General features: G+C 45.2%; 1 protein-coding gene across 4 annotated transcripts; it reads right to left on the reverse strand.

Annotated features, from left to right (window-relative positions):
• Window positions 1–523: 523 nt before the first annotated feature.
• On the reverse strand, window positions 524–19,771 carry hcfc1a (host cell factor C1a). Of its 4 annotated transcripts, XM_048254040.1 has the most exons (29): window positions 19,340–19,770; window positions 17,839–18,039; window positions 16,183–16,331; window positions 15,641–15,801; window positions 14,156–14,364; window positions 13,939–14,023; window positions 13,723–13,829; window positions 13,395–13,574; window positions 12,817–13,164; window positions 12,566–12,717; window positions 12,193–12,375; window positions 11,107–11,331; window positions 10,176–10,277; window positions 9,405–9,615; window positions 9,038–9,180; window positions 8,768–8,906; window positions 8,252–8,466; window positions 7,589–8,006; window positions 7,007–7,480; window positions 6,698–6,831; window positions 6,280–6,453; window positions 5,660–5,903; window positions 4,927–5,199; window positions 4,399–4,496; window positions 4,047–4,184; window positions 3,637–3,822; window positions 3,158–3,455; window positions 2,017–2,077; window positions 524–1,854 (listed from the first exon to the last, which is right to left on the reverse strand). In XM_048254040.1, exons 2-29 carry the CDS (start codon window positions 18,032–18,034, stop codon window positions 1,818–1,820), a joined length of 5,340 nt encoding a protein of 1,779 aa, XP_048109997.1. In that variant the 5' UTR covers window positions 18,035–18,039; window positions 19,340–19,770; the 3' UTR covers window positions 524–1,817. The 4 variants fall into 4 exon arrangements, with proteins under 4 accessions (XP_048109997.1, XP_048109994.1, XP_048109996.1 ...); XM_048254037.1 differs by having other exon boundaries at window positions 7,007–8,006; window positions 19,340–19,771; XM_048254039.1 differs by lacking the exon at window positions 19,340–19,770 and adding an exon at window positions 19,165–19,258 and having other exon boundaries at window positions 7,007–8,006.
• Window positions 19,772–22,501: the final 2,730 nt, after the last annotated feature.

Genomic DNA, 22,501 nt, shown 5'->3' on the forward strand with positions numbered 1-22,501 from the left:
TGTATCCACAATGCAGTACCGAGACTTGGCAACTCACTACACTCACCCCCTTCTTTCCCTAACACACTGCCTTCAGGGAAACTTCTGGAATCTTGACCCACAGTAAACTCTTTGCTTTTACGCAGTCTGTAAAATATGGAGTCCCAAAAAGAATGAAGGTAAAAATTTATTTCAGAGCTTCACAGGTAATTTTCCTTCACAAAATAAGCCGAGGGTAAGGGACAGAAAGGGAAAAGAAAAGATATCTAAAAATTGTTTATAACATTTCTAAAAACGTAGTTGAGGGAGGATTCATGAAGTCTTAGAGCCTGTAATATATATATATTTATACATATATATTTTAAAAAGCATTAAATGGACACCAAGGTCTGGGGAAAAACAAAATCAAGGTATGCTTAGGGGGATGGGGGGGTGGTCAAAAATGAGTTACAGATTTAGTTTATTATATACTTTACAATTCCATGTTTGGCATACATGTCCACTAAATTAATGACGAGCATTTGAAAAGTCATAAACAGGAGGGGAGAAAGAAAAACACAAGAAGGGTAAAACCCCCCTTTTCCCTGGGTCCAGGTCCAAGTTCCCTTCGTTCCTATTTCATCTACGTGCCGAATCAAAGTACAAAAGCCCCTTCTCTTTTCTTGCAATAACAATGAACAGGTCCAACTGAGATTTTAAAATGATGTCCTTTCCGAGCCCAGGTTTGACATAACTACAGGGATTATTAAAAAAAAAAAAAAAAAAATGAAAAAAAAAAAACACACTTGACATCCACATACACACAAGAGAAAAGCGTAAAAATACAAAAATAAACTACACAAAGATATTCTGCATCATAGCTTTCTAATTTTTTGGGAAGTTTTTTTTCTTTTCTTTTTCTGTTTCGGTGTGCATGTTTGCATGTGGCGTGTATGTGAATATATACTGCAGGTCTTGGTTGTAACAAAGTCTGTCTCTACTCGATCCTGTCCACTCCGCCGTTCACGTCATGGTGGCAACATCCCAAACGGGTCTCCTCTCACACCGGTGCACACTGATGCCTTAACCAGGATTCCAGAGCTGCACGCGTTCAGTGTTAACGTCTCCATGTGTTCTGTTTTGAGTGGGAGGTTGGCGGTCCTTCCACCAGAAAAAAAGAAAGAAAAAAAAAAGGGGGGGAGGAGAAGTGTCCAATGTGTGTGTGTGTGTGCGCATGTGTGTGTGTGTGTATGGACAAGTGCTTTGTTTTACTTTAGGTTTGCAAGTTGTTGGATGAAATGTCCACCCCTGCAGTCCTCTGCCTGTTTTGCCAGAGTTGCTCAGTTTCCTCCTTATCCTGAGCCAGCTGGCAGCAGCCTGGCATGCTGTTTGTAAAAAGCTCACCTAATCAAATCCTGCCAGGAGCAAATGGCATACTTAGGAAATTATGCAGGAAGGCCAAAAAAAAAAAAAAAAAAAGAAGAGGAAGACTTGGCAGAAGAGAAAGGCTTTTTTTTTTGGTTTTTCTTTTTTCCGGAATGCCACCTATCGCTTAAAAAAGTGTGTGTGTGTGTGAGTGAAGGGGGTGGGGTTTTCGCCAAAAAAGAGGAAACAAAAGTAAAACGTACTTGATCATTTCTTTTGTTCACAGCTGAAAAAGGTAAAAATGATGCAATGCCAAATGTTGAGAGAAAGAGAAAAAAAAAAAACACACACACACACACACACACACTGCTTGGCTGGGTACAGTAAATGTTCCATGGTGTTTGTGCCTGTAGTCTCTAAAGTCGCTAAAGGGTTGGGGAGGAGGCAGAGGGATGCAGAGAGGGGGGGTAGGGGGCACAGGCCTCAACATTGCCTCATTGATCCATCCGCGCCTTCTTAGGACCAGTTTTCCTGGAAAAGAGAAAACACACAACATGAGTGCTGACAAAAACCAAACACACACACACACACACACGTACACCTGCTTCAGTGCTACTACAGTGCCAAGCATAGGAGGTTACTACAGGGTACAGATGTAGGAAACATAGATAAATGTGATTTTTGAAAACTCACACGTCTGGGGAGGACACTGCTCTCTTGGCAGCCGGCTTGGCTGCAGCATCTTTGCTTGACTCTGAAATTCAAATAAGCGTCATAAGCATAAAAGCTTTAAAAAAAAAGCATCCATTAATAACAATGTAACCGACAATTAGTGACAGAGATACACCAGATATGTGACCCTGCAAGGCGAAACCAGTCGTCTTGCACACAGTGCTATTTTGAGAAAATCCACGATAAACAATAGTACGGGTTAAAATGGCGAATTTCACGTTTTCGCATAATTCGACAATATACAGTCTACACTTTCATATTGTGAACAAATTTCACGGATAAACATACGTTTTGACTGTTAAACCCTGACTTTATTTAGGTGAAGATTAAACACATTAGCAGTCATTCCATTTGTCCACGCCGCTATAAGGTTTTATGGTAGAGCTAAAATTTACTCATTAGGCTACTCGTTACTCAATGTGTAAGCTCTCTATCATTCTTGGCAGATGTAACCGAATATGAATGTGAAAAGACTTGCCTTTCAGTGCACGAACGGTCAAAAGCGCGAACTTTTAGAAATATACTGGCGTCATTTTATGGACCAGGAGAAGTATTCCTTTGACGTAGCACATTTTAAAAGTGGGCCTTTAGCCTACACAATCTGTGTACACAGAACTTTTTCTCACCTTACTTCCCCCAAAATACATTAACACTATAGTGACACCTTATGACCGTCCCAGGTATTAACTAGGGGGCAGAAAAAGACACTCACTCGGTTGATGAAACTGGACATAGTCAGTCACCCGCTTCAAAGTCACACTACCGTAAGGCTAATGATAGCTGTGTCCTCACACTATCGCACGTGACAATTTACTTAAAAAGGTGATTTTCTCCTCTTCTGGCGTATCGTGACAGGAGAACCATGCCAACTTTGAATGTGGTTATCTTAGCGATAGTTTTTGCAATACCCTCGGATATACATATTGTTTGAAAGCTTAGTCAATGGCCGTTCATGTGAGCACATTAACTTAATTGTGTAAATTTTACCAAAACGACTGGTTTCGCCTTGCAGGGTCACATATGGTTGGAAGACACGGCCAAGGAATCTATTGGACTCAACAGCGAGCCCTTCAAATGTTCACAAATGGAGCACGGGACCCACCTTGGAGCCATCGGACTTGCGTAGCAGGGCCATAGCCCTTCTCGTTGCGTGCGGCGATACGGAAGATGATGGCAGGCTTGGTGGTGTAGTCGATGTGTGCGTTGGACAGGCTGGAGGACTGCACCAGGCAGGACGGGCTGGGCCCGCAGTACACCCGCATGAAGGCCAGCTGGGCTGGCGCCGACGGCTTGGCCTCGGTGGTTTGCGAGCTCTGGATGGCCAGGTACACAGAGTACTCGATGATCTTGCCCGACGTGACCGACGGCGGCTCCCACGTCAAGTGGGCACCGTCTGGGCTCTGGAGAGAAACAGAAGATGGACGAAATGATGCTTCAGTTCAAAAAGAACTAAGTATGGGAGGTAAGGGATAATGCATGGTCACAGAAATGTGATTATGAATACGAGTTTAGTTATGGTCACAAAGAAGATCAGTAGAGACCAGAGCCGGTGTAAGCGAGTAGCGGTAAATTCTCCCTCACCTTGCTGATTTTGATGGCACAAGGTGCCCCTGGGAAGCCTGGCAGGCAGGTCTTGAAAGCGGATATTTCTGAGAAGGCGCCACGGCCGCAGGCATTGATTCCCGCTACTCGGAACTTGTATGCTGTGCCTGGCTGCAACTCCATCCTCTTCATTTCAGTGTAGTCGGGCATGGCTCCCGAGTCATCCTAAAAACGCACATACATACATCAGCTTGTGTTATAGTGCTCAGCAAAAAAATACAAATATTTTGCAAACTTTAAATACAATCCTTTTATTCATCCTACAAGACATTAACAAAATTATTCAGCAATATGTATTTGAACAACTTGTATTTGACTTGCCATGGCACATAAACATCCAAGGCATTTGTGCAAACATGAACAAAAGGCTGGGTTTAACAGTCTCTCACCTCTGAGTAGGCAGAGTCACCTCCCGGTATATAATAATGCGTCACCACCATGTTGGTCACCTTGACGATTCCCACGTCATACCACTGGTTCTCTTTCTTTACTGGGACTCGGACTGGGGCAGGAGGAGCACTCTGCTTCTGCAAGACCAGGAAGCACGGACATTTCTTTATTCCTTCCCAACAATAGTCCCAATGACTCCCAACAATATTAAAAACAATTTTAGTATTGAGTAATTAATTGGATAGTTGATAGTTGGAATTGGATAATGATAGTAATGGCAGTTTGAAGTATCAAATATCTGTCACATAACTATATGGCTGGATTGACCATGCTCAGACAATTGTCCATTACCTCGATGCCATTGGCCACTTCAGCCAGTGTTGCTGCAGCCTGCATCTTGGCGGGGCTGGCTACTGCTACTGTTGCAAAGGTGTTGGATGGCGCCAATGCTACAAAGACAGGTAAAAACAGTGGCTGGTTACATATTATGTCTAGACTTCAATTCAAGAGTAAAGCACTGAAATTTATAGCACAGCAAAAACAGAATGTGAATACTAGGACCTGAAGATTCAGGAAAAAATCTTCAGAAAAAAGATCAGTCATTTTCAAAGCCATTGCATGCAATTATATCTTTGCCTTGGTTATGTTTTGTCTTCTGCTTTATCCATGTACCTGAGTGTTTGTGTGTGTTTAGGTAGCCTTGCTCATATCTTGTGTGTTATGCATCTACATGAAAACTGTAAAGCATCTTCGAGTGTCTTGAAAAGGGCTTTACTAATTAAAAGTATTATTACTACTATTTATTATCTATTGGCCCATGCCTGAATTACGGCACTGTGTGTGAGAACTCTAAACACAGCTCTGAGCGTCTGGTCTTACTCTCAGCAGCGGTGCTGGGGAGCAACCCGGCGACAGCACTGGAGACGGCGGCGGCCATGTCACCGTGGCCGTTGCTCTCGGAGGCGGGGTCGTTGAGGCTGTCGGCGGGGGCCAGGCCCTCGGTGGGCGCAGCCTGCTCCTGTGCCTGCTGCTGGGCGGCCGCCTGGGCCTCCTGGAGCTGCTGCTGCTGCTGAACGAGTGCCGCCAGCTCCTGCGGGGTGAGCACGATGGGGATGGTGTGGGTCTGCTGCTCTGAGCCAGTGTTGCCCTCGCCTGGGGAGGAACAAGAGAAAGCGTGAGCATCAAGCCAACGCCCAATACCAAGTCAACTTTACAGCAGTTGTCAATCGATCACATACCGGACACCGAGAAACTACACAGTATTGCCAGAGCTACAAAACTTTTTACATTGGTGGGCCTATCTTTTTCTTTCAGATGCACCCAAACATTGCTCACAGCACTGCACAGCAGCATTACTATTCACACCAAAATCCACGCCTTGGCAGAATATTTAATTTACTGCCCAGGCATAACCCAACCCGCCTGGCAGAAAAGTTACGTCTCCTCAAGGATTTTATCACTCTCAAACGTCTGAGTCAGAGACCCTCATTGTGGAGCTCCATTAGTCCAGTACGGCCATTACAGCACTGCCTGGATGGCCCCAGGGCCTGGCAGCCTCCTCAGAGTCAGGAGAGAGACCCTCATTGTGGAGCTCCATTAGTCCAGTACTCACTCATGACAGCCTGCTGGGCGGCCTGCAGCACTGCCTGGATGGCCAGGGCCTGGGCCTCCTCAGAGGCGGCCAGAGCCTGGGCTTCCTCCGTAGCGGCAGCTTGTGCTGCGGCCTCTGCCGCGGCGGTCACGGCCAGCTCCTCGGGGGTCAGGCCAGTCACCATCAGTGTGGTGGTCTGGCCCTCAGACATGAGCTCTGGGGGCAGGCCCAGGGCCTCGGCCTCCTGGGATGCGGACTCCGCCATCTGGACATCATGAAGAGAAAGAGGCGTGAGAAGAGGGGAGCTCAACATGCCGAAATGCTGGGTAGAGGATGCTTCCAGCAACATGTAGCTCTAGTAGGGTTGGGGGTGGAAGTAAGGATGAGTTTGTGTAATGTTAACTGTTAAACACCATGAACTCAGTCAGACAACAAAGCTTATGAAGAAAGCATAACCAATACACACTGTTAGCTTGTAAGTGTGATATGTATTCCCTCATTTCAAGTTGACATACACTTCTGTTTTAAGAACATTAAAAAATGTCCCTCAAAACTATTCTTAAATTCAGTCTGTACTGCTATCTATGATCACAACAAGCCAATTTCAAAATTGCCCTGTGTGTGTGTAGCAGCAGCAGTACCTGAGTTGTGTGTGCAGCATCTCCTTCCTCCATGGGCATGGCACCCTCTGGTGGGCAGTCTGTCTGCATGGGCTCCTCAGACGCCACAGCCTCGGAGCTGCCCGCTGCAGTCAGCTCGTCCTGAGTGAGCTCTGCTGGTACGGCACCCGACGACTCAGCGATGGACGAGATGGACTAATGGAGGCAGACGAAGAGAGAAAAGATTATTAACCGTTCATCGTGTGCACACAAACTGATGCAGAATAAAGTCCTATTTCAAACAATATTTACCTGTACATTATTTTCCTAGTCAACCAGAGACAATTTAATTAGTCCTTACTAATCTAAACCTTTACTAACATTTAAACTGTCGTTACTTCGATGCTTGCAAAGACAGTGGTGTCAAATTGAAAGGAGTTGTAGTGAGGTGAACACTTACAGGAACCGAGGGTCCAGGTGCGGGTGTGGCCTGAGTAACTGTGGTGACCGCTCGACTGGATCCAGCTGCCGTGGACGATGTTGAGGGCACCTCTGTGCTGCTGGTTGCTTCCGAAGACTCTGTACTCTGCTGGGCTATACACAGACACACACACGGTCAGACTACTGACGTCACACACTCAATGCCAATCTGAAGCAGAACATGGTAAGCATTAGTTTGGTCAACCAAAAAAATAACTAAACCACACAGGAAGAACCCTGCACTTGTCCCCGTCAAGGATGCTTTGCTGACCACGCCCTGAGCACTTACCTGCGCCTTCTCCAGTCTCCAGGTTGCAGGTAGCTGTGGTCGCAGTGTTGGTAGTGCCCGTCTCGTGGGTTTCACAGGGCGGGTTGGAGCAAACCCTCTGCACGGTACCGGTGGCCGTCTGGTCGCCAGCACTCATGCTTGAGGACGCTGTGGTGGCAGTGTTGGTAGTGCCCGTCTCGTGCGTCTCGCAGGGCGGGTTGGAGCAAACCCTCTGCGCGGTACTGGTGCCCGTCTGAGTGCCAGCACCCATGCTTGAGGACGCTGTGGTGGCTGTGTTGGTAGTGCCCGTCTCGTGCGTCTCGCAGGGCGGGTTGGAGCAAACCCTCTGCGCAGTACCGGTGGCCATCTGGTTGCCAGCACCCATGCTTGAGGACGCTGTGGTGGCAGTGTTGGTTGTGCCCGTCTCGTGCGTCTCGCAGGGCGGGTTGGAGCAAACCCTCTGCGCAGTACCGGTGGCCATCTGGTTGCCAGCACCCATGCTTGAGGACGCTGTGGTGGCAGTGTTGGTTGTGCCCGCCTGCGCGGCCTCGCAGGGCGGGTGGAGCAAACCCTCTCGGCGCCAGTACCGTGGCCATCTGGCACCCATGCTTGAGGACGCTGTGGTGGCAGTGTTGGTTGTGCCCGTCTCGTGCGTCTCGCAGGGTGGGTTGGAACAAACCTGAGTGGCACCACCCATGTTCGAGGACGCCGTGGTGGCAGTGTTGGTAGTGCCCGTTTCATGAGTCTCGCAGGGCGGGTTGGAGCAGACTCGCTGCGTCCCGCCCATGTTGACGGTGGCTGTGGTGGCTGTGTTGGTTGTGCCCGTCTCGTGCGTTTCACAGGGAGGGTTGGAGCAGACCAGTGTGACCGAGCCAGAGGTGTCGCTGGCGGCCGTCTCGGAAGAGCTGGGCTGCTCGGACGTTGGCGACGCCAGGATGGACACGGGCAGGTCCTGACCCGCCTGAGCCTCTGCACTGCTGGGGCTCGTGATTAGGGTCACCTGGGTAGGCTGTCCTGCCGACTACATAAAGGGATGCAAAAGGTCAGTCTGGGTATTTGATATGGTTATGTATTCTTAAAAGGGGGTTCAGAGTAAGAGGCAAATGGATTTCTACATTACAAAAACCTAAAGAAATAATAATTAGTTAAAGCAAGAAAAAAACAAAAGTGTGAGAAATACCCAACCCTATTTTTACATCGGATCTGTGAAGTAAACCTGAACATTGTTGGCTGGGTCATTAAGCAAGAACAGACTAGCCAACTCACCTGTATGGAGGTGGTGGGGAGGGCTGTTGCCGTGGTAAGGCTAGTCTGCGCTGCAGACACCGTGATGGTTGCTGGGTTAATCACCTGACTAGACAGGGTGGCGATACTTCCCAGCGTGGTGATGGGTGTGGCCAGGGAGGCGTTGGCACTGGTGACGCTGCCACCAGCCAGGCTGCTAGAGACGGTCCCCGTGACTGTGCCCAGAGTAGTGACCCCTGGATAATGAAACAATGAGATGTAGCACGGTCAACAAAACATGCTTCTGTAAAAAAGCTAAATGCTTTAGATAGCATACTTCAGATGTCTGAAACAGAACCTGACCATGACCCCCTGACCTAATCATGTCATTTACTTACATGAAAAGTAAATGTCAATCAAAAATAATTCAAATATGAACCCACGACCTTGTCCTTTGACCTGTATACCTAATTGGTTCTGCTGTAACTGACGGAACCATGCACACATGGACAGACAATTGGAAAATAATCCCATAGTGACCGGAGTCATAATGATTACCTGTGGTTCCTTTGACAACCAAGGTGGTCACAGTTGGCTTAACAGTAGATACGGACACTGGGGAAACCAGTCGAACTCCGCTCATGGGCACTGTTCGTAGGATCGTCCCAGGTTGACCTGGTGCTCCCTTCAAAACCACCTACAAGAAAACAGAATAGAACAAAAACAATTACACAAAATATAAAATTCCAACTCCATTGTCTCTTGTTTTAAATGACGGTTCCCATAGACATCCTCTACTGGAAGTAAGCATGGTTTTGGTGGTGATACCTGAGTAAGGCCCTGCTGGCCTGCTGCACCGCCCAGCTTTGGCACAGTAGTGATTATCTTGCCAGGGGTGCCCGTGCCAGAGGTGAAGGCCTTGGTGGTGAAAATGGTGATGGGGGACTTCATCCCAGCACTACTGGTAACACCTGGATTTAAAGAACAGAAAACGCCATGAAAATAAAATAAAGCATCAGGGAACAATGCACACTATGAGAGCATACCGGAGTTATGGTTGTCAATTTGCTCTAATTCCACAGTAGAACAATGCCTTTTCTTGCAAAATGTAAGAACTAAATATTCACTTTCCATGTATTACTCAAAAACAACATTACTTGTTTCTGTTGACAGGGCCGGTACGTGTGGCTCTTACCAGAGGCCCCAATGGCAGACATGGGGATGGTTTTGATAATATGGGTGGTGCCTGGTTTGGTGGTGGAGGTCGGCGACATGCTGCTGACGCCCAAGATGGTGGGTTTGCCGCCCGCCACCCCTGCCTGGCTGGTGGTGATGATGGTGGTGGGCTTCCCATCCGCAGAGGTCACCAGTTTCAGAATCGTGCCAGCAGGGAGGGGCCCTTTTGTCTGCAGGACAGAGAACATAAATTAAGGTCGGCATTATTTGCACTGGGCTATCCAACAACACTTGGAGATAGGGCCTGTGATGACAATATGACTTAGATTTATCCAAAGAAAGGCCAACAAGGAAGACTGGCAGACCCTAGAGTTAAATGGATATGCATACAACTACACAACAAACTAAGCACTCATTACCGGTAACTTAAAAAAAACTGCATTTAAAACGACATTTATTCACAAAAGCATATACAGCATTGTGTTGTATTAAAACTTATCCTAGCTGAATGCATAATGCTTCTTAGGACATCTCTGTCACTTTGGATAAAAATAGTAATATAAAAAATAATAAATATAAGCATAATATGCAATGCATATTATTATATAAAATAATATGCATTTATTTTTTTATTAAAAAAGAGCATCATGAAAGGAATGGAAGAAATGCAAAACAGGAAAACACATCAGAAGGGTGGTAGGAAAGACTCCGATGATGGCAGCTGTAGTGAGCTCCACGGATGCACACCCTACCACACACATGCACACACAGGCACACAGCGGGCCCACACCTGTATGATCTGAGTGAGTGGGTTGGTGGAGGCCTGTCCGGTCAAGGCAGACTGCCCTGGCTTCGTCTGCACAACGGACATCACCTTCCCCAGGTTAGAGAACTACACATTAAGAGGGGGAGAGCAAGGGAGGCAAGTATTTCTTAGTTATATGTGCAGAGAAAAAAAAACTGAATTAAAAAAAAAAAAAAAAAAAAAAACAACCAAGAGACGGGGGAGACGACAAAAAAAGACGACATCTACTCATTCTGCAGACGCTTTTATCCAAAGCGACAGTACAGCGCAGTGCAATGTTGGCAGACATTAGTAGCAGTATGCATGCTCTGAGGGACATGAATCACTATGCACTTGACCTGAAGCACTACCAGCATCGCTAGTAGCCATGCTCTTCCATATTAGCTACAGTAACACACAGATAATGATGTGGAGAAATCCCCTTGATGAGACAGCCTGCAGCACAAGAGCTATCAGGCACTTAAAACACGACTGCATGGCAGACAAGATAGGCAAACAGCTACTGCACATGTTCAACACAAAGATTAGCCATAAACATAATTACAACTACAAACAAACGACATCTACAAAGCAGGACCAGACAAGCACACTGATGTGTTAAATGTGCAGCAACTATTTTGTCTCTTCTTGTCAACCTCAAGACTTAGATTATGATGTTACTCAAACAACATATCACAAACAGTGTTTCCCAATGCTATGCATTTCACAGTTCAGTTTCTCTGTTTCTGTGCAACCATCCAACACATCCATTTAAAACAAGACACAGAAACGATTCCCCTCCCTTCACCAAAAATCATCCAACTGCACCTTTAAGCTATTTCAGCTTATTATTGTTATATTTCGCAACTAAAAAAAACAAACAAACAAAAAAAAAAAACAGACATTGCAGCTGAAGGCTTTCAAATTGGAGTCCTACCAGTGTTCCTCCTCCTGCCATTGAGATAGGGCTCTTCACAAGAGTGATGGTCTTAGTGACCCCACCGACCACTGTGGTGACCACCTGGGCTTGCTGAGCCACTGTAACGGTGCCGGACTTGTGCACAGTGATGATGGGGCGAGTGGAAGTGTTGGGACTGGACACAGTTGCCGTGCCGACTTGAGCTGCGGCCGTCTTCAGCATGCGGGTGGCGGGGTTGCTCACCTGGAATGGAATTAAGTAATCAGAGAGCAGAAAGTTAAATCATAAATAAACAAACAAATAAATAAATAAATAAATAACAAGCACATTCACAAATGAGATGCAAATTCGGCAACAGTAAGACCCTTAATATTTTCGTTTTTTTTTTAACCACTGCAAGTACATTCCATAATAACCAAGGGCCTAGGCCAGGGGTGGGCAAACTTTTTGGCTCAAGGGCCACATTGGGTTTTGAAAATTGGCCGGTGGGCCGCACAACGTTCACGTTAGATCTGCTGCAAAGGAGATAACTAAGAGGCCCATCATATCGATTTAACAGGATGTTTTGACATTGACATTGTAAACGTTCTGTAAGGAGAGTGAAAAGCAGTTTGCAGTAAAAGCTAACCAACGTCGTCTCTAACACAGGAAAAAAAATGGCAAGCAGCCTGATAACCAAATGAAATGCTCGGCGGGCCGGATGAAAGCGGGCCGCAGTTTGCCCACCCCTGGCCTAGGCGAACGTTCGGAGGCTTTGAGGCTAGAAGTCGACAACGTTTTAATGTTTTTAAACCTTTATGTGAACATTTTCTATTTTCGGAGAAATAGAACATTTTGTGACGGCGCCATAACCTCGTAACTCAGTGTACGGCTGAGTAATAAACTTTTTTCCGAAAACAATGCAATCACGACGTTATGAGCATAGGAGCGAAGTAACCATATTCTCTGGAAAAGAAACTTGAAGGCAGTCTGGGGAAAGTCCACAGGTAAGATATTCAGGAAAGCAGAGGGGGAAAAAACAATTAAGTGATGTTCGAGGTCTGCTGTGAGATGGCTGTGTCCATATCTGTCTATGATAAGAACACTGCACGTAAACAAGTTTACCATGACTGGTGAGGCCATTTTGACTGTGGTGGAGCCTGGTGAAGCAGCCATAGTCTTCACAATGGTAGCCCCAGCTGGAACACTTAGCATTGTGGGAGTGGATGAGGGCGGGATCTTCTGTGTTGCGGCTGCAGCAGCAGCCAGAGCTGCCATGCCACTCATCTGAGGGCTGTTTCCAATTGGCTGTGAAAAAGAGAAGCATAAAAGAACTTTAAGCATTAGCCTGGCATTAGGGTGTGGAGGGCAGAACATCAGACAGTTAAAAAAAGTATGAGCATTTATTACTTAAAGAAAGTGATGTAATGATGTCAAATAAAATATTTCTTATTATTCCAAATGGACCCATATGATCTAGGAAGCCAGTAGTCCTTACCGCTCCTTGTGTGGTTTGTGCTGGTATAACCATGCGAACACCTGCAGGAAGCGACGTCACAGTGACCGGGGACTTCCCAGCTTGGTTGGCTTGACGCACAGTTACTATAGATGTGCCAGTGCCACCCTGGGGAGCTGCCACTTTCAGGATTGCTGCAGAAAAACAAAAAACAAAATCCAGTTAATTTGACTTTAACCTGACAGCCAGTCACATGGTGAACCTCTACTGGAAATGTATGCACACACACACACCTGGGCCACGAGCAGTGGAGGCCCCCAGTGGGCTGCCTGGCATGTTGGGCAGGACGGGTAGGCCTGATGCGGTCGGGGAGGAGGCCTGGGCCATCAGGCTGATGCCAGTGTGGGGCAGGCTCTGGGCCGCGGGTGCGGCGGACGCTGGCGCGGGGCTCTTGGGGGAGTTGCTGGGGAGAGAGGTAGCGGCGTTGAGGTTGGGCGAGGTGGCCGCTGTGGCAGAGGGGATGTCGTACTTCTGCAGCTGCAGCAGGTAGGTGTCGGCCGTAGGCACCGCGCCCCAGCTCACCTCCAGGGAGTTGGTGTTGGCACGGACCAGCTGCACACGCGAGGGCGCATGTGGCCTCTCTGCAGGGAGACAGTTTGGGTCAGCTTCTTCAAATTTAGACATGATGGCCAACACCAAAGGTTAAGGTGCTAGTTGCACAAAAGATATTGTTCGACTAAACGTGTAGCATCTCAGTCAAGAAACAGATTAACCCAAACTGATGATTAAGCATTACACTAACCATACATACTATCCTTGGGTTATAAAAAAATTGAGGCAAATCAAACGAAAAAGAAAAAAGCGCAGTCACCTGTCTCGAGATACCACAAGTCTTTGCAGCACACCTGGTTATTCCAGGCTTTGCGGTACCCATCACGTCCACTCCACACATACAGTCTAGAGTTAATGGACACTGAACAGTGTCCTGCACGGGCTCTGGGTACATTATCTTCCAGGGTGTCCATCAACACATTCTCCCAATTCATTGAATCTTTGGAAAAATAAAAAACATTTCAACATAAACAACAAAAGCAATTCTAAAACAGAAGTTCCATAAACCATTTTAATGCTGATATGGCAGGCTTGGAAGAACTGAGGTCATGAAATAAATAAATATCTGCTTTTGGTAAAATTCATACCCAAATTTAGACAAGCCAGTGTATTTGTACACTTCCACTCTTTCTCGTGTGTGGCCACTTTCACATCATCCATAACCAGGGGCACCCAGCCACCAAAAACAAACATCCTGCACAAAAATAAGAACATAATGTCACACCAAATCTTTGGCAAAGACCAGAACCAAGAATCTTTAACAGAGCCAAGTTCATGGGGACATCATGCGGGGGGACTCTTACTTGTTTGTGATGGTGGTGGCCGAGTGAAGACTGCGTGGAAGGGGAGCTGTGCCACTCAGTGCGGGCTTGTTCCAGGTGAGAGTGTCTACATGAGGGCAAAAGAGATTAGACCCTCTTGTTAGTTTGATGAACCACCCACTTCAGCTGTTGAGCTCAATCACTGAATCACTAGAATCCCTCAATCATGGCTGACTTCCACTCTCTTTTTCTAACCCACCTATGTCAAGGGTCCACAGGTCTCCCAAGCGGCAGCCACTCATGCCCCCGTAGATGACGAGCCGTGACTTCTTGGTGTCCTTCTCTGTGTAGACCACTGCAGTATGGCTCTCGCGTGGGGGAGGCAGCACACCATATGTGATGGGGATGTCCCAGCCCACCACAGAGGAGCCAGGACGCAGCTCCAGTGTGTACAGGTCATTTAGATACCTTGCAGCAGATACAAATTAATTACTTACACAGCTGAGTGACTTGTTTTATTATTATTAGACCACTGCCCTCTTAATGTATTTTTAAGCAGAGAATGTTACGCCCAAAAATGTAAGCTGTAATTTATAATTAGCTTAGGTTTATGACATTGATTTTACAAAATTTCTTCAGCTGAGGCATCAATACCTCCCTCTGTAACTGGATTCTGGACTTCCTAACCAACAGACTTCAGTCTGTTAGGTTAGATAATCACACCTCCTCAACCATCACCCTGAACACCAGTGTACCACAGGGATGTGTGCTGAGCCCTCTCCTTTACTCCCTCTTCACCTACGACTGCAAACCTGTACATGGCTCTAACAGCATTGTCAAGTTTGCAGACAACACTACAGTGATTGGTCTCATCAGCAACAGCGATGAGACGGCCTACAGGGAGAAGGTCCAGCACCTAACATCGTGTTGCACTGACAACAACCTGGCTCTCAACACCAAGACGACCAAAGAGCTAATTGTGGACTTCAGGAAGTCTAAAGCTAGCACACACACCACCATTATCATCAACGAGACTGAGGTGGAACGCGTCAACAGCTTCAAGTTTCTGGGTGCCCATAACTCTGAGGACCTCTCTTGGACCCTCAACACCTCTACCCTGATCAAGAAGGCTCACCAGTATCTGTTCTTCCTGAGGAGACTAAAGATGGTCCACCTGTCTCCTCAGGTCCTGGTGAACTTCTACCGCTGCACCATCGAGACCAACTGTGTCACAGTATGGTAAGGCAACTGCTCTGCCTCTGACCGGAAAGCAGTGCAGAGGGTGGTGAAAACCCTGTTCCTCTCTCCCCTCCATCAAGACCATCCAGGACAGACGATGCTTGTGTAATCAAAGACTGTTCTCACCCCAACCACAGCCTGTTTACCCCACTCCCCTCTGGGAGGCATTACAGGTCTCTCTGCACCCAAACCAGTAGGTTCAGAGGAAGCTTCTTCCCTGCAGCTGTCACCCTACTGAACTCTGAACTCTAGCTCTGCATCCTGGTGATAACTACCCCCCACAACTCTGCACAATGACAATAAAGTTGAATCTAATCTAATAAACAGGGGCAGTTAATATATAGTTTTTTTAAAAAAAATTTTTTATCTTGCATAAAACAGTCCTGCGGTTTATACACAATGTGGCTAATACACAAGACATTACTGTAATGTATTGCTATTATTACTCATAGGCACAACAACTCTTTTCTGCTATACTGTAATATATGCTGCAGCTGCGGCATACCTGGGAATGTTGTTTTTAGGGTCTTCACTATCATTGGCCAACCCTCCAAACAGGTAGCACTTATTGCCCACTAGAGAAAAGCTGTGCCCCAGACGGGGGCAAGGTGGGGGCCCATTCTTCGGGGCTTTTGGCTTCAATTTCTTCCACTCCCATCTACTGGCCTGAGAATGAAACATGTAAAATACAGTTACAAATCTGAAAAATCAACATCATACAACCACATGTGCAGCGCAATGCAACACAATGTTTTGTCAGATGCTGTGTTACTATTTATTTTCTGTCGCTCACGTTGCTCTGCTGTTTTGAAAGACAAATATGATGCAATAGGAGGGCATATTTAAAGAATAGAGAACATCCAATGCAACACAACAGTCACTTGCTTAGATGCTGTTACAATTTCCTGTAAGTAACAGTTTCTCAGGACACCTCTAGAAGGCAGTCAAAAGGCCAGTCCCATCAATAACCAACTTCTGTGTTGGAACCATGACCTCTGCACTGTGAGAACAGGGGGTAATTAAAGAGTGTTGAGTAGGTAATCTTACCTGCAGTTCGTAAAGGTCATTGCTGTACTTCCCATACTCCACCATCCCTCCAAACACCAGCAGTCGAGTACCATCGCACACAAAACCGTATGCTGCACAGCCTGGAGGAATGTCCCCACGGACGGCTGGAATAAACCACTGATTGGTAGCTGAAAGTGGATGGATGAAAACGTCAGTTTATTCTGCACGTAAGGAAGCATTCATATTCGGATCACTCTAAATGCTGTGGTGCAGAGATGAATCCACACGGGATAAGGGATGTGGAAATTGCCGGGAATAATCTAAAATGCTGATGGGTACTGGGTAGTTAACTTCTTAAATGCTAGATAAATTATAAATGCTTATTTACTGGCATGCTGTGACAAAAACATCTATCAATTAAGGTGAGTGTACCAAAGTATAATATTTGGTGACTGTAAAGGGTGAACAACGACCTTCGACCTACCTTAAGAAAAACACATCACAAAATACAAAAGATGAATGCAGTGCAGAAAAGTATCAACTCTGTTGTGTATCGTACAGTGCAACATTTGGTGATGGACTGCAGAGGGTGAACAACCATCTTCGACAGCTTTCATTAACCAGACACGCCCACACAATACAGGTCCCTCAATCTGCCGTTTAAGCCGTTTTACAGTAACTTTACAGCAGTCAGTGATAAACTTTGTCGTTTTCCTTTAGTGTTGATGACTGCCACTGAAATTAAGATCACGCATTATGATCGTTGATTACAAAAAGTAGAGACAGCAAAACGTTGCATTTCCAAAACTCGTAGCACAGATACTACTCATAATAGTATCAATTTTGAATTATATAATAATACTAAGCCGGATTTGCAAAAGATGCATGTTTTGTAAAGTTGATGGCAACCGAAAGACTTGTGTGACGCCAAATCCGCCATTTTTCTTCTGCTTCATGGCGCCATTTCTCTCTACGGCTGGGGTATAGCTTGGCTAACGCTACCGAAGGTTAGCTACACGGCTGATGTTTACAATTACTGGACCACTTTGGACAGTTTTTGTGATGTGTACAGATAGGGTACTGAGGGGTAACACTGCGTTACCAAGAGTCGATGGACCCAATGTAGATGACATTGGTGAAACAAAAGCTAGGTGTTTACACGGAATGGCAATAAATTAACGTTATTCAGCACTACTTCACTATTCATTCACCACATTGGAAATATTATGAGCAACCAGCACTCATGCAGACTACCGATAGCTTGAGGTAGCATTCTAGATAGCTAACCAGCTCGCAACTGTAAATGTAGGTTAACGTATGGCCAGCTAACAAGAAAGCTTTTACCTAGCACTTACTATCAAACTGCCGATGCATATCTAACCATTAACGTTAAATTAACTTTTTAAGGCGTAACATTAAACACACTGTCGAGTTTACACAGAAATAAAAAAGCATTATATGCACAGCTAATTTAAGCTCTATCTGCTCATTAGATGAAAGCATACTAGGCAGCACTGCTAACGCTAGCCGATTTAGCCACTTGCAACAAAACCGCTAAGAATGCTGTGTTAGCATATGAGCTACCCAGCATAGTGAGCATACCCAGCTAGTTAGGTGGTAAGGAAAATGCCAAGTGACGAGGTTCAGCTAGGCGATTTAGCCTGTGGTTTTCTACAGTCCAAGGAAAATACATACCTGTGTTATAGACGTGGAGCTCATCAACAATTCCTTCATTCCCACCTCCGAACACCACCATAAGCTCCTTGATAGCAACTGCTCTGTGTCCATGTCTTGGCCGAGGGACGGGGCCAGACCATCCAAGAACTCGCTTCCAACGCGGCTGAAGCGTTGAACCGCTGGTTCCAGACAAAGCGGAACCAGGGGATGTCATGTCCTCTGGGTATAGAAAATATCTATATTACGCGCAGTCCTTTTCAGCCACCGTTAGATAGAACCGATGGAAAATATAGTTAATGACAAAAATAACTGGCTGGCTAACCTGCTAAATGCTAGTGCTAACCAGCTACGCCAAATGAATAAAACGTCTGCTAAGCTATCCCACTTAGCAGGCTAATTAGCTAGCTGGCAGAATAGCAGAGGATCCAATCACTCAGTGTCTGTTGTCGCACAATAAGAAGAGAACTAAGTTGTTTTATTCACATCTATCCAATGAGATGGTTTCCACAGCCACTGCAAATATTTCAAATGATTTCAGGAAAATGTAACGTTAAAATCCATGGAAGCCGCCATTTTACAGACGCTCCGTAAGAAGACAAAAAGCCGGTCCGTCTGCAACAAAAGACCAGGTCCTTCAACTTGCAAACTTGCGTGCATACACTGCTACCATCAATAAGAAAAAATTATATTATAGTCAATTTTCAAAATGTCGCATATAGCAATTGCATTTTGCACCGATATCCCTCAGAAACTAGAGAGTACCCCTCCATGGGAGTCGCCATCTTGTAACAGCCAAATAAACCTCCTCCGCCAGTTTAAAAAATGGCGACTCGAAAAAAAAAAAAAATATTGAGAATTAAGAAGCAAACATACATCTGGTGAAATAGTGACGCAAACAACTTACTTAGCTTCATTCAGAAATTAATCGCGAGAAATGTAAGAACAGAGAGTACACATTGCATCGAAACATAAAGCCAATATGTATGAAATAGTTTCTCCATTTATAGCAGGCATCTATTTTCATGCTTCCCTGGGAGTCGCCATCTTGTCACCAATTCAATAAAGAAATGGAAAATTGTTCCTACCTAAGTATGTAATAATTTAAGTGTATGCAATACTCAAGCGCAAGTATACTACTACGTCTTGCATAAATTACACGACTGTATCACTTTCTCCAATAACATGAATGGTGAAGCTAACATATTCTAACTCGCCAGCTTCAATTACTCAACGTAACGTTAGCACTGGCTAATGTTAAAAGGTTGCACGGATAGGTAAGTGCCATACAAGAGCAGCAGATTTATTCATGTCATTTAACAATCACAATAGAAATACCCTTCGTACAATTAACGCGCGTAACTTCAATTGTTATGATTTTTCACGCTGTCCAGTGGAAGCAGCCATCTTGTCGACAAATCAGCCCACTTTTCGAGCTCCCTCAAGAAAAATGGCCGCTCCGTTTGTCAAAACAAAACATAGTTTACAGGAAGCCGTTTTCTCAAAATCAATATGCACTTACCGTATTCGAGTAACTATTCTTCAGCAGATATTTTTTACAGGTTTAGTTTAGACACGATACTCCAGAATCATTCGATTAACGCAGAAGTATCCACTCTCATGCTTGCCTGGAAGCCGCCATATTTTGAGTCCTTCGGGGAGTATTTACCCTATGGTATTTACGAACGAGGAGCCTTCATCCCTAACAAATATGGCGACTCTTTTAAACATGACGGTTAACGATTAACAGATTGCTTGTGAACATTTTTTGCCAATGCGGTGTATTCCATTGGTGAATTTCAACATACGCGGATATACATTTATTTCTGTGGAATATCTGCCAAGAGAGGAAAAACAGATAAATGATGTGCCGTATTGTCCCTCACTAAAGATGGCGACATGAGGCTGCGAAAGTTTTTATTCAGGCAGCTGCAATCATGTAAAGTTTGCGCTGACAATGTAGAACTAGGTCATTCTGGAATTTTCCATCAGTAAACTAAATGTTCCAAATACGTTTAAGTATTATTATTATTATTATCATAATTATTATTTTGAATAATGGAACATCGAGTTTTCTGTTTCAACAAAAACAATCAGTGGTCCGAAGCTAGCTTACACTCTGGGGGCAAAACCCAGGGTTCCGGTTACTGGGAATTTACTGCATCAGAGCCCGTCTACTGCAAGCAAGCAAGAGTGACAAGGCCCGTTTCTCCGTTTCACACCGGGAACGTCGCGTGTCTGTTGCGTGGCGGCTGTGTGGCGTTTTGCTCCCCAGAAGTGTCTGATGCAGTGCTGTAATTTTTTTCCTTCACTGTTTTGATTGGAAACGCTTCCAACATGCTTGGTGTGAAAAAAAGGCGCGAGTCCTAGGTCAGACAGGCCTTAAGGGTCATTCACACCAATAACGATAAAACCGTTCACACTGAACAAAGTCTCTCCATGTGTTAATGAATGTGACGAAAATTTGATGGGTTCTGATTGGCTGATAGATAGATTGATAGTTTATTGAAATTCAAGGTCTCAGTACAGACATCACACACAACATACAGGGCTTTTCTCAATATGCGTTTTTTTCTATACTTGTGTTCTCACGCTGCTGTCTCAAACTGCAAATTGAGCGTCCTGTGTCCTCGCGTTCTCCAGAGTCTGGACTCACGATCTTAACTTTTCAAGTTCGAACTTTCAAGAACGGGAGACCGTTCTTTAGAGTACTTTGTATTGAGAAAAGCCCACACTTACAGGAGAAACGCTAAATATAAGAATATACATATAACAAAACTCCACTGTACAATAGAGACAGTAGAAGATAAGAAAAACGAACAAAACTAAATACTAAATATACTATATAAATTAAATTAAAAAAAATCCACAGTGTGCTTGAGGATGATCAAGCATGGGACGCTTCAGTGACAGGGCTGGGACTGGCCTGTGTGCATGATAAGGTGCTCAAGAGAGTGAGTGTCATGGTGAAGGTGCAAAAAGCAGTGCAAGAGTAAGGTCTAGAGACCAGCATAAATAATATGGACAGATAAGAGAGTAATGTATAGTATAGTACTCTTTTGATCCCGTGAGGGAAATTTGGTCTCTGCATTTATCCCAATCCGTGAATTAGTGAAACACACACAGCACACAGTGAGGTGAAGCACACACTAATCCCGGCGCAGTGAGCTGCCTGCATCAACAGCGGCGCTCGGGGAGCAGTGAGGGGTTAGGTGCCTTGCTCAAGGGCACTTCAGTCGTGCCTACTGGTCGGGGTTCGAACCGGCAACCCTACGGTTACAGGGCCAAAGTGCTAACCAGTAGGCCACGGCTGCCCACCCATGTGTATAGTGTAGACAAGGTAATATAAAAACTGTCAGTGCAAGAATAGGTTGAGGTAATAGGGTTACAGCCATTCAGTATTGTAGCAGAAGCCATTGGTCATGTGTGTTAATATAGCATGAAAAACAGTGGAGCAGTAGAACAGTAGTAAGACATAGACCTCTCCAGAATAAGTCCCGCCTCCGTAACTTCCGGTCGTCAAATGTCTATGGGAAATAAATGGCTGTGGACAGTAGTAAAACAGTATTAAAGTGCCCATATTATGACTATTTTTCAACAAGTTAAAATAGGTCTATGAGTTCCAGAAAACATGTTTCTGAAGTTGTTTGCTGTAAATAGCTTGTAGGAAAAGATTCTTACCTACCTCTATTACACTCTTTTTCAGTCCCTGTCAAAGTGTGCTGTTTCTGCTGCTCATTACATATTAATGAGCTGCTGCTCACTTACCCACGTCCCACTCCATTAACTGTTACCAGGGTAATTCGTGCCAAATCAACAAATGCCTCCAGCCTAGCCTGACCATCTTGGCCTTGCTTCATACTTTATGTCAATAATGCTAAATATTACCCAACAACTACTGTGCAAAGGTTTAAGCTTGTATCTACATTATTTTCTGAGATATGTAGTCTTAAAAAACAGTTGAACTCTTAGGCTTGGTGTGGATAGGTGGGGTGTTGATTATGCAACGTCTGAAACACGCAAATTCAAAATCCCCTAATATCTACCACACCTTCGTTTTACATAGTATAGCCCGTAGCTAACACTTAGCCTACCATAATCTCCATGTAAAACGGTTAGCTTGCTAGCTAGCTATCTAACAGTGGAACTTCAGTAGCCTACAACATAAGCTTAGCTATCTCACCTAGTTGTAGGAAATATGTAAGTGATGGAATTAGAATGAATCCCATGAACAAACAGATAACTCTTACACCAACCTTATTTTGTGCCTTTTATTCACATTTGTTCAACAATTTAGTAAGTATAAATCCTTTTCCCTGCCCACTTCGATGCAGCTCCATAGGTTTCCATTATATTCACGTAACGTAATTGCCCTAAATGGAGGTGGTGGGTGGGAATATTGAAATGTTTCGGCTTGTGACGTCAAAAGACTTGCCGATTTCACCAGCTCACCCTGGAGGCTGAAGGCAGGATACATCCAGAAACCCTTATCTCACTCAAAACAGCATGGGTGGGTTTTTTTCCCAAGTTTGTATGCGTGTGGAAGCACCAGAGACACACAATAACACATCAAATCCCAGAAAGTGTTTTTTTCATAATATGGGCACTTTAAAACAGTAGTGGGCAGTCGGTACTCAAACATGGAGAGGGTGGAGAGGCAGACAGACTATGCAGAGAAGTCTCT

Source organism: Alosa alosa, chromosome 10 (assembly GCF_017589495.1).
Source record: "Alosa alosa isolate M-15738 ecotype Scorff River chromosome 10, AALO_Geno_1.1, whole genome shotgun sequence".
NCBI lineage: Eukaryota > Metazoa > Chordata > Actinopteri > Clupeiformes > Clupeidae > Alosa > Alosa alosa.